Source organism: Dendropsophus ebraccatus, chromosome 5, assembly GCF_027789765.1.
Source record: "Dendropsophus ebraccatus isolate aDenEbr1 chromosome 5, aDenEbr1.pat, whole genome shotgun sequence".
NCBI lineage: Eukaryota > Metazoa > Chordata > Amphibia > Anura > Hylidae > Dendropsophus > Dendropsophus ebraccatus.
The window spans coordinates 110,533,070-110,548,600 of record NC_091458.1 but is presented as its reverse complement, the minus strand read 5'-3'; the positions used below and the strand labels follow the sequence as shown (position 1 = coordinate 110,548,600).

Below are 15,531 nucleotides of genomic sequence, written 5' to 3'. Positions count from 1 at the left end.
CACCGATCACCTGTAGTAACACCCTATAGGCTGCACCTGTTCCTGGAGGATGTGGTGCAATGGGAGGATGGGCTCTCCTGGGGTGGTGGGCAGCAGGGGCACAGTACTGGGTGGTCCTCCCCTGTAAGAGGGTGACTACTATTACTACAGCTCCTGCACAGTCACCCAGCTTTTCCGGGCTCCCCAGGGGTGGTGGGCAGCAGGGGCACAGTACTGGGTGGTCCTCCCCTGTCAGTGGGTGACTACTATTACTACAGCTCCTGCACTGTCACCCAGCTTTTCCGGGCTCCCCAGGGGTGGTGGGCAGCAGGGGCACAGTACTAGGTGGTCCTCCCCTGTCAGTGGGTGACTACTATTACTACAGCTCCTGCACAGTCACCCAGCTTTTCCTGGCTCCCCAGGGGTGGTGGGCAGCAGGGGCACAGTACTGGGTGGTCCTCCCCTGTCAGTGGGTGACTACTATTACTACAGCTCCTGCACTGTCACCCAGCTTTTCCTGGCTCCCCAGGGGTGGTGGGCAGCAGGGGCACTGTTCTGGGTGGTCCTCCCCTGTCAGTGGGTGACTACTATTAGTACTACAGCTCCTGCACTGTCACCCAGCTTTTCCTGGCTCCCCAGGGGTGGTGGGCAGCAGGGACACAGTACTAGGTGGTCCTCCCCTGTCAGTGGGTGACTACTATTAGTACTACAGCTCCTGCACAGTCACCCAGCTTTTCCGGGCTCCCCAGGGGTGGTGGGCAGCAGGGGCACTGTACTAGGTGGTCCTCCCCTGTAAGAGGGTGACTACTATAACTACAGCTCCTGCACTGTCACCCAGCTTTTCCTGGCTCCCCAGGGGTGGTGGACAGCAGGGACACAGTACTAGGTGGTCCTCCCCTGTCAGTGGGTGACTACTATTGGTACTACAGCTCCTGCACAGTCACCCAGCTTTTCCGGGCTCCCCAGGGGTGTTGGGCAGCAGGGACACAGTACTAGGTGGTCCTCCCCTGTAAGAGGGTGACTACTATTACTACAGCTCCTGCACAGTCACCCAGCTTTTCCAGGCTCCCCAGGGGTGGTGGGCAGCAGGGGCACAATACTGGTTGGTCCTCCCCTGTAAGAGGGTGACTACTATTAGTACCCTTACAGTTCCTGCACTGTCACCCAGCTTTTCCGGGATTAGATAAAACTAGGAAGTTACCTAATTGTAATTGCTGAGTAAGCGTAGCTTGTATTCCACCGGTGAGATGCTGTGACTATGAAGTTGTACATTGGGGGTAGGAATGAGTACATGCCTCATTGTCTCAGTGACGCTGTTCTGTGGTCTTAGGCTGCTGGGTTCTCATACATGAATTGATCATTATTTTTAACCAAACCGAAGAGTGGAACTAAAAAATAGCAAATCTGTAATGGGAAGAGTTGCATCTTTTCTGTATTTTTAACCAACTTCTGCTTTTGGCAAAAAATACTGTGTATTAACCCAGCCTACCCAGAATGGGACAATCCCTGTCCGTATTACAGTATGTGGACGTTAGATAATGTATGTGTGTGTGTGGGGGTGTTGTATGAGTATGTTGGATTTTAGAATTACTTTTTGTTACCACTGGAGATCAGCTTATTGCCCTCGACCATTGAAAAAACATGTGTACATAGTGGAACTGATCTAAAGCAATGGCAAAAGGCTTTCCTGATAAATGGTTGTATGTATAGAGTGTGGTAGAGTGCTTGTTATCCCTATAGATACATACAGTCTTGCAGCAGTCTGTTCGGCAGGGATTGCAATGCCTTGCTGGGTTCCTACGGTTTAGAAGTGATTCTTATCACCGGATTCCGTCTCTATCTATAGCAATTATTCTACAAAGGTTTTATGTTTTGGCTTTTGTCCTGAATAGTCAGATATGTCCCGAATGATGCTGACTGCAGTGTTCTGCACAGGGAAGGATGCTAAACAGGAAGACGGCTAGGAACAGGAAAAACTCCCCAGGATGATAGCTCCTCTCAGATCGCTCTGAAACCTTCACACACATGATTCTGTTATTAGTACCTCTTACTCTGAACAGGCTTATGTGCTGGCCTTAAAGGGATATTGGTAGGATATGTTATTAGATCAGAGGCAGCCAAATCATTTTTGGGGGGATTGGCTGACCCTGTATATGGTCAGTATGGTGGCCACCCAAATGTCCCCCCATGTAGACACTTGGGGTGGGAGGTGAGGATGTATCGTTATGCGCCCTGGCCTACTCCACGAAAAAAGGGCGGATTTGTCCCTTTTCCGTGGTGTACACCTGCGGTATCCCCCGTTTGTCTGATGGGGGAGGCGCAATAAGGCGAGGAGGAGGCGTGGCCTCCTCCCGCACCTGATTTATGAAGGTTTATGCCTGAAAACAGGTGTAAACCAGGCAAAAATCTACACTAGCTTCTGAGCGGTAAACTTTAACATGATGCCTGTGCTTGGCCGGCCGGCTGTACTAAGAGGCGAGCACCTCTTAGTAAATCTTACTGGGGGAAAGTGTATACGAGTGTATACGAGCATACGAGTGATGTCCCTTTAGGAATTCAGTTGCTTGATCCTTTTGTTCTCTGTGACATAAGCCACCACCTAAAGGAGTGGGCATGGTCTACTAATTATAGTTTTTTTTTTACTAATACTAAAGCCAGAAGTTGGCACACTTTTGACACAAATTTATGTTACAAAACTATAGAGGGTCAACAACTAATAATAAAAAAATGTGTATATATATATATATATATATATATATATATATATATATATATATATTTGGGGATTATGCAGGGGGCCCAATATAACAGCTTCTGTCTTTTGACCATTTTCCTAGATTACATGTCCTATTTCATGCGGGAATATTGGTCATTGTGAAGCAGATGAAGGGCTCTGAATACATTTCTGTAGAAGAAGAGTCCTGTGTTAATATTCTCTCATTAACTCTTTTCTAACAATAACTTTGTAGGACGCCCTGGGGCTCCCTCTCTATTCTGCCATGAGTGTGCAGGCATTTCGATTGGTGTGCGCTTCAGAGAAGGAACACCTTCCCCCAGGGATACAGATTGAATGCTTGGAGTGTTGCGGACATGACCTGTACATTGGCACAAGTGACAGCTGCATTCACCATTTCCTGCTGGTAGAAGAAAACAACACTGAAGGGTCTGGCCTGCCCTTGGTTCAGCCTTCTGATCACCTTAACACTAGCTTCACCACCACCCGACAGCAACAGAGGCAACTGGGTTTGAAAAAGCCAATATGTGAACTGAGAGCAGCCTCTGCCCTGGCACGATTACTGGTTCTGTGCGATAACACCATTACTCTGCTGTGCAGTGACTCTCTGGAGCCAGTTGCAGGAACTAAGATCCGGGGGGTGCTCAGCTTCACACTCAATGAGAATCCGGTGAGTGGGGATCCCTTCAGTGTGGAGGTTTGTCTGATATCTTCTAAGAGACGCACTGTACAGATCTTCAGCGTGAGTCAAGAGCGGGCCCAGCTAGTACGGGAGGTCAGCACACCAGAGCAGCCATGTGCGCTAGCAGCAGACGGACATTTCCTGTGCCTGGCCCTCAGCAGCCGCTATGTTACCCTGAACTATAATACCGGACATTGCCAGGATCTATTCCCATATCCTAGTGAGCAGAAGAGGCCAATCATAAAAAGGATCAGCAGACAAGAGTTTCTTCTGGCTGGACCTGGAGGTTTAGGTAATGAGAAAATCAGAATACTTTTCTTTTTGCCATTTGTTACAATAATTGGAAGGAAGGAGGAAGATTTTATATAGTATAATGCAGAGATCTACAATTTATAGCTTACATGAACGGCACCGGTCTTTTCCCATGCACTGGCCCAGCATGTAGCACTTCGGGCTGGCCCGCCAGCCCCCACTGTGACAAAACCCCCTCTCATCTGTGATACAGCTCCATTAGTATCAATGGAGCCACGTCACAGAGGGGTGGGCAGATGGTCACACTGTTGGGACTGTGGGCTCACCCCCAGTGCTGCATGCCCGGCCGGTGCTAGGGAATAGACCAGCACCGTGCACAGGAATCGGGTGGCAGTTCAAAAAAAAAAATGACTGTGGCAGGACTGTTCATGTAAAAAAAAAAATAGTCGTACATTCTCTTTAACAAGCGGTGTGGTGGCAATCTGACCGCTGGGATCCCTACCACTCCCGAAAACAGGACATAACTGTCCCTGGAATGAATGGCGTGCACCTTGCTCTGTGAGGCCACTGAATTCAATCTGATTTTTATTGAGTCTAAGTAGACGTGCATGGTGCGAAGGGGACCTATGCTACAGAACCTGGTACAGTTGTGCTGGCAATGGTTCTACTGCAAGTTTGTGTTCTTTTTACATAACTTTATATGTTCATTTATAGGGATGTTTGCCACAGTAGCTGGAATCTCTCAGCGTGCACCAGTCCATTGGTCAGAGAATGTTATCGGGGCTGCAGTGTCTTTTCCCTATGTATTAGCTTTGGATGAAGAATTTATTACGGTGCACAGCATGCTGGATCAGCAGCAGAAGCAAAGCCTGCCGTTCAAGGAAGGTATCATTCTGCAGGATTTTGAAGGTAATGCTTATAAAAGGGTGTGTTCTATGTAACATTACATTGTCTCCTATCCAAAAAAAAACACATTCCCAATCAAAATTTACCTTGTCAGGTCTAAAATGCAATTGTGCATTTTCAGGGATGATTCCTGGTGATGGTATGTGTATATTTATGTGTACAATAAATTGGAGTATCCAATAATGTGGCATAATGGCAGCATTGTCCTCCATGCCACCAATTTCTGTTCTGCTCGTTCAGACTTTGTCACAGTTACATTATGTAGATACAAGTCACCAATTACCTCATTTGCAGACACAACTAGTAATAGGACGTGTAGACATCATAGGGAAGGTGATTGGGATCCGAGTAACGTCTCTGGTACCAGTGGAAGTGTTGTCATGATAGAGAAGCTTCAGGCAGCCAGTACTATGTTCTTGCATGCTTCTTTTTGGCACTCTACCTTGTATCACTGCAGCGGACATCAACCTTCAGCTTAGTGGGACCCTCCCCAGCTGTCATTTCTGTATAGTAGGTGGCAGGAAGGCATCTCTTAATTTGACCTATAGATAATTTATGTCTGTTACTGAAAGAGGAAGCGTCTTCTTCCCGTGTCTTATTACAGTGTCACTCTGTCAGTAGTATGTTCTTGCTACCTTTCTTTTGTATTGAAATTTGAAATGATCTGTTGCGGAGAATGGAACCATTATCTGCCAAAGAGCCACACAGATGCCAGAATGTTTTTTAAATGTTTAGTGGAAGATTTTAAGTACAATATGAAAAAAAAGGTTTTCTACATATCACACAAACATGTCAAACATTTAAATTTCACCCCCCATAGATCACTAACTGCACCCGAGAGAAGTGCACAGCTGTGCAATTCACTTACTGGCTCTCCAGGCAGTCAAACTTGTTTCAGGAGACAGGGTCCATAGACTTAAAGGGGTTATCCAGCGCTACAAAAACTTTTCACCCTACTGTTGTCTCCGGTTCAGGTGCAGTTTGCAGTTAAGCTCCATTTACTTTAATGGAACTGAGTTTCAAAACCCCACCCAAACTGGAGACAACAGTAGGGGGAAAGTGGCCATGTTTTTGTAGCGCTGGATAACCCCTTTAAGCCCCTATTACACGGGGCGATGCAGAGATCAGGTCAGCGCTTGCTTGCTTGCTTCTTGTTCCCCGCTCGCTGCCGATGCTATTACATGCGTCAGCAGCGAGCGGGTAACAGCCGGGGGGGCTGCTAGATCATCCGGGCAGCCCAGAAAAGATAGAGGAGGGCTGCTGCCGCCACTACTGTTCTGCGGGGTGACGGCAACATATCGCTGCTATCCTGATCGTTGACATTTCAACATGTTGAAGGAAAACGATCGCTGTCTTCAAATATAATAAATAAAAGTGGCCGATAATCGCTTTGCGTAATAGGGCCTTTACAATGGAACCCATCTTCTTTAATGAGGCTGAGCAGCGGAAGCCAGGAAGCAAAGTGCACAGCAAGACTATTCTCCTGGCTACATCTAGCAGTCGTTGGAGGTGTCAGCATTGATAAATTCAGACTTTTGACATGTCTGTGCAGCATGTCAAAACTTTTTCTAAATGACAGTAGTGCCTTTAAAAAAAATCTGTCCTGTAGCCCAAAGAATACTAGGACTCATCAGAATCCACAAGGTCTTTCATATCAATTGAGAGAATATTCTCCCTTCCATTCCAGTGAATTGTCTAATGTCACACTAGATGTAGAACAGTAGGAATCATTGGCAATATTGGCATTATGTAATAGCTCGGTTACACTTATTCTTATTTATTACAACACTCCTCCATGAACCTGTCTTCACTAGTATAGCCATTGATCAATGTGCAGTACTTTCATTATTGAGTGTATTTTTTCCTGGCTTTCACAGGTAGGGTAATAGTAGCAACCAGTAATGGGGTGTATGTCTTAATCCCCTCGCCTTTGGAGAAGCAGATACAGGATCTATTATCAAACCAGAGAGTAGAAGAAGCTCTTGTACTTGCCAAGGGTGCACGACATAATATTCCAAAGGAGAAATTTCAGGTATGCAAAATGTAGTTGTAATGGTTTTATTGTAAAAGAAGAAAAAGATACCACTACTAACAATATTTTAGACTTTTTACCATTAAAGTGGATCTGTGGCCAGGCCCTTATTTGTATACCACTTGTGTATTGCATTATTCAGTAAGCAGATGGTAGAGAAGTACATTCTCCTGAGCTATGTGTAGTTTATGTATTATTGCCCTTATGCTCTTTAATGGATGACTACCATGGCTGACGTCATACAGTGAAACCAGTTTCACAACACTGGAGGTTTACAGCCATCTGTCGCTGGTTCCTCAGTAGAGAAGTCCACACAGTAGGGGGATGTCAGTCCAGCTTTTACTTTAATTTTTTATTTTTTTACTTTTAATTTTATTTTTTGTTTTTAAAAGTCAGGCTCCCCAATCTAAATTCTGTTATCTGTAGGTTACCCTTCTTGGTGAACTAGGTTTACCAGTTCCTGTGGGAGAACCAATTTGAACATCTGTTGTGAAGTCTAACATGTAGTCCAGATTTTGGGTAACTTCACACGTATTGGATTTGCAGTGGATTTCACGCTGTGAGTTTGCAGCGAAATTTGCTGCAAATCATGCTACTGTGATCTTCAATGGTGTTACATACCCGCAGCAGAATTTTCATTCTGCTGTGAGTATGTAACTCTGCCCTCTTTAATTTCCCACCACCTGCAGCATACGATACCTGCTCTACGCCGCGGCTGCATCTAAGGCTCCCAGCTCCCGTCGGTCCCACTCAGCCAATCATTGACTGCGGCGGGGCCGTGCACTGATTGGTTGAGCGGGACCATCTGGAGCAAGAGCTCCAAATGCAGGGGCCGGCGTTACATATTGCTGGAAAATGAAGATTCCGCTGTGGGTATGTAACCCCATTGAAGATCACAGTACCAGGTTTCGCAGCGGATTTTATTGCAGACTCGCAGCATGAAATCCGCTGCGAATCCGGTACGTGTGAAGCTACCCTTAAAGGGAAACTCCTACCCAAGACTGCCCATCCTTTTTGTAGCCCGTCTTTGGGCCAGTTCTATTTTTAATGAATTGGTTGTTGATTTGTTTAGTATTATAAACTGCTCCAATTCCACTGAGAAGTCTCTGTCCGAGACAGAAACTGTCCAGAGCAGGAGAGATTTTCTATGGGAATTTGCTGCTGCCCTGGACAGTTCCTGTCTGGGACAGAGGTGGCAGAAGAGAGCATTGTGTCAGACTGAAAAGAAAACATTTCCTGCAGGACATGCATCAGCTGATAAGTATGGGAAGACTTGAGATTTTAAAATAGAAGTAAATTATAAATCTATGTAACTTCCTGCAACCAGTTGATCTAAAAGAAAAAGGTTTTCACTGTACAAACCCTTTAATAGTATTGTTATACCTGTGTGCTGTTCACCCAGCATCCCAAAACATGTTCTATGTTTGGATTTATTATTATTGAGATGCCTGCAAATAAGTATAACATAAAAGCTGAATGTACCTCTGTATATTGTATTGTTACAAAAGGGTTCTTGGTTGTCTTGGTTTACAGTAAACTGTGTCTGTTTTCCCTCAGGTTATGTATAGAAGAATCCTGCAACAGGCTGGGTTTATACAGTTTGCTCAGCTTCAGTTTTTAGAAGCAAAAGAATTATTTAGGTAAAAATGACATGTATTAATATGTCTCTATAGACAAAGCCCGCAAAACTGCAAATAAAAAGTATACGAGAAATTCAATGAAAATGATACTCTGATAAGTCACATAGAACATCACATTGATACTCCAAAAAACAAGACACAGCACCGGCACAGCAGAGGTTACTTTCTAAGGCGACCCATTCTTTGCCAGCATGCAAAGGATAACTATTTTCAGGTAGATGAAATCGGTAAAGGTATATATGGGGGTGCTCAGCTAATGAAACAAAGTCTTAAACTTCACCACATCTTGAAATAGAAAAATATAGCGGCACTCACCACTTTTGTAGTAATTCTAAAGTTCCTTTATTTGTAAAAACAAAACATCGTTATAGCAGATGAGACGTCAGTGAAAAAACAATGTGTGTTGCAGGTTACAGCGGTTTCCCACTCTCCCATCGCTTCTACACTGGCGTCTCACCTGCGGCAACAATGTTTTGTTTTTACAAATAAAGGAACTTTATTAAAGGAATTATACAAAAGTGGTGAGAACATCACATTGATGTCTGTGATCTCAGCCAGCTGGTGACTAAACAAAATGGCCATATAGAGCACCTCATCCCATAGTTTCCAGTATCTACTGGCTAACCCCAATAACAAATATGGGGTAAATAGGTGGTACCAGTGTGCTCCTGTTAATAATGCCCATCACAGAGTTCATATACTGCATGTCAAGTAAGAAAATTTGCATGGGGCCTTCTAAATGTCAAAAATATTACCTTAGTCTTGAGGTTACCTTTCTACTCTATAGTTATTTATTTAGACTACATTGCGACCCAAATAATACCTCTATGCTGGGGTTGGTAAAAATAAGCATGATGTCTTTATTATGTCTGGCATAGTAGTAGTAAAATGCTTGCTTGCAGTGGAATTAAAATCCGCTGTGAGAATGCAGGGATATAGACTCTAATGGTAACGGATTTGCTGCGATATGCACTGCGTGAAATCTGCTGCAAACTCCTTACATGTGAATCCATGCTAAATAAAGTTTTCATGTTTTTTAGCGTTTTTTCTTCTAGTTTTCCATTCTACAATCTTAATCATAAAATAATCCTAAAAACCTTTCAGTTTGCTGTCCACTAAGCCTAATACTTCCTCTTCTGTAGAAATCACTTTCCCCCACTGTCCTCCATATCATCACAGGCAGGATTATGGTGAAAAGTGACAGCAGTATATAGATGTCAGGTCTTACACAATAGGTGATGCTCACAGCTCCCTTCCATTCCCACCTTGCACAGGTCACAAAGCTTACCTAGAAATCTCTTTTATACATGTAAATAGGGTCTGCTCCAGTCTGTCCTTGCCTGTGTCTATGGGGCTTGTTGTAAATCATATCTCAGCTCAGGCAAGATGGCTTTCCCTTTAGTAATGTACCAAAGACTAAAAAATTACAAACACAAGTAGGAAAAGATAGGAAAAAAAACCCTAGGTGATACATTAAACCTTTGACTGACACAACCTTCCCAGTCCTTTTTGTCGTCATTTAGAAATTAGTAATTTGTGTTGTCTTATTTGTCATACTCATGTATTATATTTGTTCTTATTGCAGAACTAGTCACCTCGATATCCGGGAACTCATCTCTCTTTACCCCCTTCTCCTTCCATCTTCCTCGGCATTTATCCGTACCCACCCTCCCCTGCATGAATACGCCGATCTCAATCAGCTAACACGAGGCGACCAGGAAAAAGTGGCAAAATGCAAACGTTTTCTCATGTCCTATTTAAGTGAAATCCGCAGCACAGAAGTGGCAAATGGCTACCAGGAAGATGTAGATACTGCCCTGCTAAAACTTTATGCTGAAGCAGATCACGAGAGCCTGCTGGATCTGTTGGTCTCAGATAATTCCTGTGAAGTGTCAGACAGTGCAGCCTGGTTGGAGAAGCACAAAAAGTAAGTAGTATAGTGACCATAGGGAGTCCATAATTTAGGAGCACTGTTTTATTGCACTGCACCAATTTTAATAAAGGCCCTGCTAGTATATCATGTAAAAGAGGTTATCCAGAGAATAAACACGATAATGTCTGATTTGTAAAGGGCAAGGAACCATAATGTCGTGATTTTGGGCATTCCTGCATTTAGACCCCTACTTACTAGATACTTACTAGCCTGACTGGCATGGCGGAACCCGTGAACAAACTGGAGACCCCTATTCCCATTACTACCTGAAAGACTCTTAGTGTAGGGACATGCTACACTCTCACTGGCTGAGACATGTGGACTGTTTTGCCCAACCATTCATGAGCAGGCAGTCTGCCATCCATAGTGTAAAAGTGACCTGTACTGATCGGGTTCTAGGAAACCCAGACCTGTGTATGGATAGCTGCTGTACATTAGGTATCTGCTTCCGTAATAAAATTAAGCAAATTTTCCTAGAATCTGAGAATTCTTTAAAGCAACTCTGTACCCACAATCTGCCCTCCCCAAACCACTTGTACCTTCGGATAGCTGCTTTTAATCCAAGATCTGTCCTGGGGTCCGTTTGGCAGGTGATGCAGTTATTGTCCTAAAAAACAACTTTTAAACTTGCAGCCCTGTGCCAAATTGCTGTGGCCTAGAGCAGTGCTTCTCAAACTTTTTGTTCTCGGGCCTCACCCGGTGATCCATGTTGATGCTGGGGCCTCACCAACAAACATACAACTATCAAGCGTCAGATACCACCATGTAGTGCACATAATATCCCAGAGCAGCGTCAAAACAACACCAAGTGCAGAAATAAATGTGGTTTCACCTTTAGTAAACCACCAGCACAGTGCAGAAAATACATACTGCCCCACCTGCAGTGACCCATCACCACATACTGCTCCACCTGTATAACAGCCCCACAGTGCAGCATTTCTTTCTCCATACCCTAGCTGGCAGCTTACACACATGCACGCTAGCATGATTCTACTCTTAACCTCCTCTTCCTGTGGTAGCTCCCACTACCCTCCTTACCCCATTTCTGTACATTTGGCATTCCTGTCACTGTCAGAATGATGTGCAGTGTTCCTGGCACTGTCAAAGTAGTAGGCATTCCCATAATAGCTCCCATATAGTAGTTAATACCTTCAATAGTGCCTTAAAAATATAAAATTCCCCCACTAGAACTCCACAAACGCCCCCTGTGCGTAAGATCCCCTGCTTTTCCCCATATAGTAATAATACCCCGACTGGGACACTCATACAATAATGATGCCCACTGCTTTGCCCCCATATAGTAATAATACCCCGACTGGGACACTCATACAATAATAATGCCCACTGCTATGCCCCCATATAGTAATAATACCCCGACTGGGACACTCATACAATAATAATGCCCGCTGCTATGCCCCCATATAGTAATAATGCCACCTGGCTGTGCCCCCACTTATAGTAATAATGCCGCCTGCTGTGCCCCCATATAATAATAATGTCCAGTGCTGTGCCCCCATTGAGTAATAATGCACCTGCTGTATCCACCAGTTAAAGGGGTATTCCCCACCAAGAGCTGACATGATGGTGATATAGCAGAGCTGAGATGATGATGTAGCCGAGCTGAGCTGGTACTCATGATGTAGCCGAGCTGAGCTGGTACTCATGATGTAGCCGAGCTGAGCTGGTGCTCATGATTTAGCAGAGCTGAGCTGGTGGCATGATGTAGCAGAGCTGAGCTGGTGGCATGATGTAGCAGAGCTGAGCTGGTGGCATTATGATGTTGTAGCAGAGCTGAGCTGGTGGCATGATGATGTTGTAGCAGAGCTGAGCTGGTGGCATGATAATGTAGCAGAGCTGAGCTGGTGGAATAATGTAGCAGAGCTGAGCTGGTGGAGCACTGCCGGCATCCAGGGGTCTGTGTGGCTGTGAAGGGGCTTAGGGCAGCCGCAGGTGCCGCAGGGGATGTGGGACTTCGGGGCTGCACTCAGGAACGCCGTGAGCTGGTGGCTTGATGTAGCAGAGCTGAGCTGGTGGCATGATGTAGCAGAGCTGAGCTGGTGGCATGATGTAGCAGAGCTGAGCTGGTGGCATGATGTAGCTGAGCTGAGCTGGTGGTCATGATGTCGCAGAGCTGAGCTGGTGGCATGATGTAGCTGAGCTGGTGGCATGATGTAGCAGAGCTGAGCTGGTGGAATTATGTAGCAGAGCTGAGCTGGTGGCATGATGTAGCAGAGCTGAGCTGGTGGCATTATGTAGCAGTGCTGAGCTGGTGGCATTATGTAGCAGAGCTGAGCTGGTGGCATTATGTAGCAGAGCTGAGCTGGTGGCATTATGTAGCAGAGCTGAGCTGGTGGAATAATGTAGCAGAGCTGAGCTGGTGGAATAATGTAGCAGAGCTGAGCTGGTGGAATAATGTAGCAGAGCTGAGCTGGTGGAACAATGTAGCAGAGCTGAGCTGGTGGAATAATGTAGCAGAGCTGAGCTGGTGGAATAATGTAGCAGAGCTGAGCTGGTGGAACAATGTAGCAGAGCTGAGCTGGTGGAATAATGTAGCAGAGCTGAGCTGGTGGAATAATGTAGCAGAGCTGAGCTGGTGGCATGATGATGTAGCTGAGCTGGTGGCATGAAAATGTAGCAGACCTGAGCTGGTGGCATGATAATGTAGCAGAGCTGAGCTGGTGGCATGATGATGTAGCAGAGCTGAGCTGGTGGCATGATGATGTAGCAGAGCTGAGCTGGTGGCATGATAATGTAGCTGAGCTGAGCTGGTGGCATGATAATGTAGCTGAGCTGAGCTGGTGGCATGATGATGTAGCAGAGCTGAGCTGGTGGCATGATAATGTAGCAGAGCTGAGCTGGTGGCATGATAATGTAGCAGAGCTGAGCTGGTGGCATGATAATGTAGCAGAGCTGAGCTGGTGGCATGATAATGTAGCAGAGCTGAGCTGGTGGCATGATGATGTAGCTGAGCTGGTGGCATGATGATGTAGCTGAGCTGGTGGCATGATGATGTAGCTGAGCTGGTGGCATGATAATGTAGCAGAGCTGAGCCGGTGGCATGATAATGTAGCAGAGCTGAGCTGGTGGCATGATAATGTAGCAGAGCTGAGCTGGTGGCATGATAATGTAGCAGAGCTGAGCTGGTGGCATGATAATGTAGCTGAGCTGGTGGCATGATAATGTAGCTGAGCTGGTGGCATGATAATGTAGCAGAGCTGAGCTGGTGGCATGATAATGTAGCAGAGCTGAGCTGGTGGCATGATAATGTAGCTGAGCTGGTGGCATGATGATGTAGCAGAGTTGAGCTGGTGGCATTATGATGTAGCAGAGCTGAGCTGGTGGCATGATAATGTAGCAGAGCTGAGCTGGTGGCATGATAATGTAGCAGAGCTGAGCTGGTGGCATGATAATGTAGCTGAGCTGGTGGCATGATAATGTAGCAGAGCTGAGCTGGTGGCATGATAATGTAGCAGAGCTGAGCTGGTGGCATGATAATGTAGCTGAGCTGGTGGCATGATGATGTAGCAGAGTTGAGCTGGTGGCATTATGATGTAGCAGAGCTGAGCTGGTGGCATGATAATGTAGCAGAGCTGAGCTGGTGGCATGATAATGTAGCAGAGCTGAGCTGGTGGCATGATAATGTAGCAGAGCTGAGCTGGTGGCATGATAATGTAGCAGAGCTGAGCTGGTGGCATGATAATGTAGCAAAGCTGAGCTGGTGGCATGATAATGTAGCAGAGCTGAGCTGGTGGCATGATAATGTAGCAGAGCTGAGCTGGTGGAGCACTGCCGGCATCCAGGGGTCTGTGTGGCTGTGAAGGGGTTTAGGGCAGCTGCAGGTGCCGCAGGGGAGGTGGGACGACACCGGGTGAGATGGGGGAAGGGGGGCCGGGAGATTGTGCGGGGGTGGGGGCCGATGTCCGGGCGCTCTACTAAGGGGGGATGGGGGGGCTTGTGGCCACCGGGATATTGCGGGCGGGTGATTGCGGGGCCTGCACTCACCTGGTTACCTCCGGTCCGGTTCTACTGAGGGGGTGGATGGGGGGGCTATATGTCCCCCTCTCCCCCTGTTTTCCACATGTAATGTCCCCCGGCCCCCTGTTTACTACAAGACTTTGAGATGGAGCGTTCCCTCGCGCGGCCGCTCAGCTGACAGGGAGGCCCTTCCTCCAGCCGCCCGCTCAGCCTCCCTCGTGGCGCAGCCATTTATTTATTTTTTTTAATCTGGTGCACTAAGGCTCCGTACGGCCTCAGCGCACCGCTGTTCAATAATTGACCAGCCCACCTGTCCATCACCGCCTGCGCCGCGCTCTCGAGCTGCGAGAGAGGCTGAGCGCGCGGCTGGAGAAAGAAAGCGGGGCCTCCCTGTCAGCCTCGCAGCCTCGCATAGGGAACGCTGGTCACTAATTCTGGAGTCCCTGCTGTGTGCCGATGTCGGGCACAGACAGGGACCCTGTGTCTCACCAGACTGCGAGCTGCGCCTCACCAGTGAGGCGCGCCTCACAGTTTGAGAAGCACTGGCCTAGAGTACCCGTGCCCTAACCTTGCACCACCCCTCCGTTCCTCCTCCCCACCCTCTTCATCATTAGGAATGCCACTGGCAGAATTTTTCCTATTTCTCTGCAGTGAACACTGCACAGGTGCCTTAACGATCCAGCCCATGTGCTGAATAGGAGAATACCTGCCTGGAGCATTCCTTATGATGAAGAGGGTGGGGAGGAGGGACCGAGAAGGTGTGCAAGCCTAATGCATAGTCACTCTAGGCCACGGCCATTGGGCACAGGGCTGCAAGTTTAAAAAATTCTTTTTTAGGACAATAACTGCATCACCTGCCGAACGGACCCCAGGACAGATCTTGGATTAAAAGCAGCTATCCAATGGTACAAGCGGTTTGGGGGGGTCAGATTGTGGGTACAGTTGCTTTGGAGCTCCTGGCATCATAGTGAATGTGTGATGCCAGGAGCTCTGAGGTCCGGTCTGAAGAATACTGTCCCCGCATGGACAGTATTTTGCAGACATTTGAATGGCCCCTAACACATGTCACAGTGACCTTGGTTATAGTTAAATAGCTATGGACACCTTTTCATGGAATTATGTGTTAGTTCATTTAGCAGGTAGGAAACAAAAGAACAACATTCTATGTAGTCCTCAATAAGTCTACAGTTGCTATACCAGTGCTACGTCCCCCTCTTTTCCCAACCAGCCATCACAGCATTGTCTGCAACTCCTTCGTCACAGCACTCATGTGCCATGTTTTCCCATAACTTTCTCTATGAAAAAGCCATAAACACAGATCATGTGTCCCCTGCCACCCAATCTCAAAATTGTAAAGATCATTAAACTGTAAAAAAAAAAAAAAGAAAAGAAAAATGA

At 46.5% G+C, this 15,531-nt stretch overlaps 1 protein-coding gene across 1 annotated transcript in view; it reads left to right on the top strand.

Annotated features, from left to right (window-relative positions):
- The window catches only part of TGFBRAP1 (transforming growth factor beta receptor associated protein 1), a 28,363-nt gene that overhangs the window by 305 nt on the left and 12,527 nt on the right, over positions 1 to 15,531 (top strand). Inside the window, exons 2-6 of the mRNA XM_069970982.1 lie at positions 2,949 to 3,687; positions 4,362 to 4,556; positions 6,431 to 6,585; positions 8,143 to 8,225; positions 9,811 to 10,152. Of these exons, the coding sequence (XP_069827083.1) occupies positions 2,979 to 3,687; positions 4,362 to 4,556; positions 6,431 to 6,585; positions 8,143 to 8,225; positions 9,811 to 10,152 (1,484 nt within the window). The 5' untranslated portion in view covers positions 2,949 to 2,978. The remainder of the gene's footprint in view (positions 1 to 2,948; positions 3,688 to 4,361; positions 4,557 to 6,430; positions 6,586 to 8,142; positions 8,226 to 9,810; positions 10,153 to 15,531) is intronic.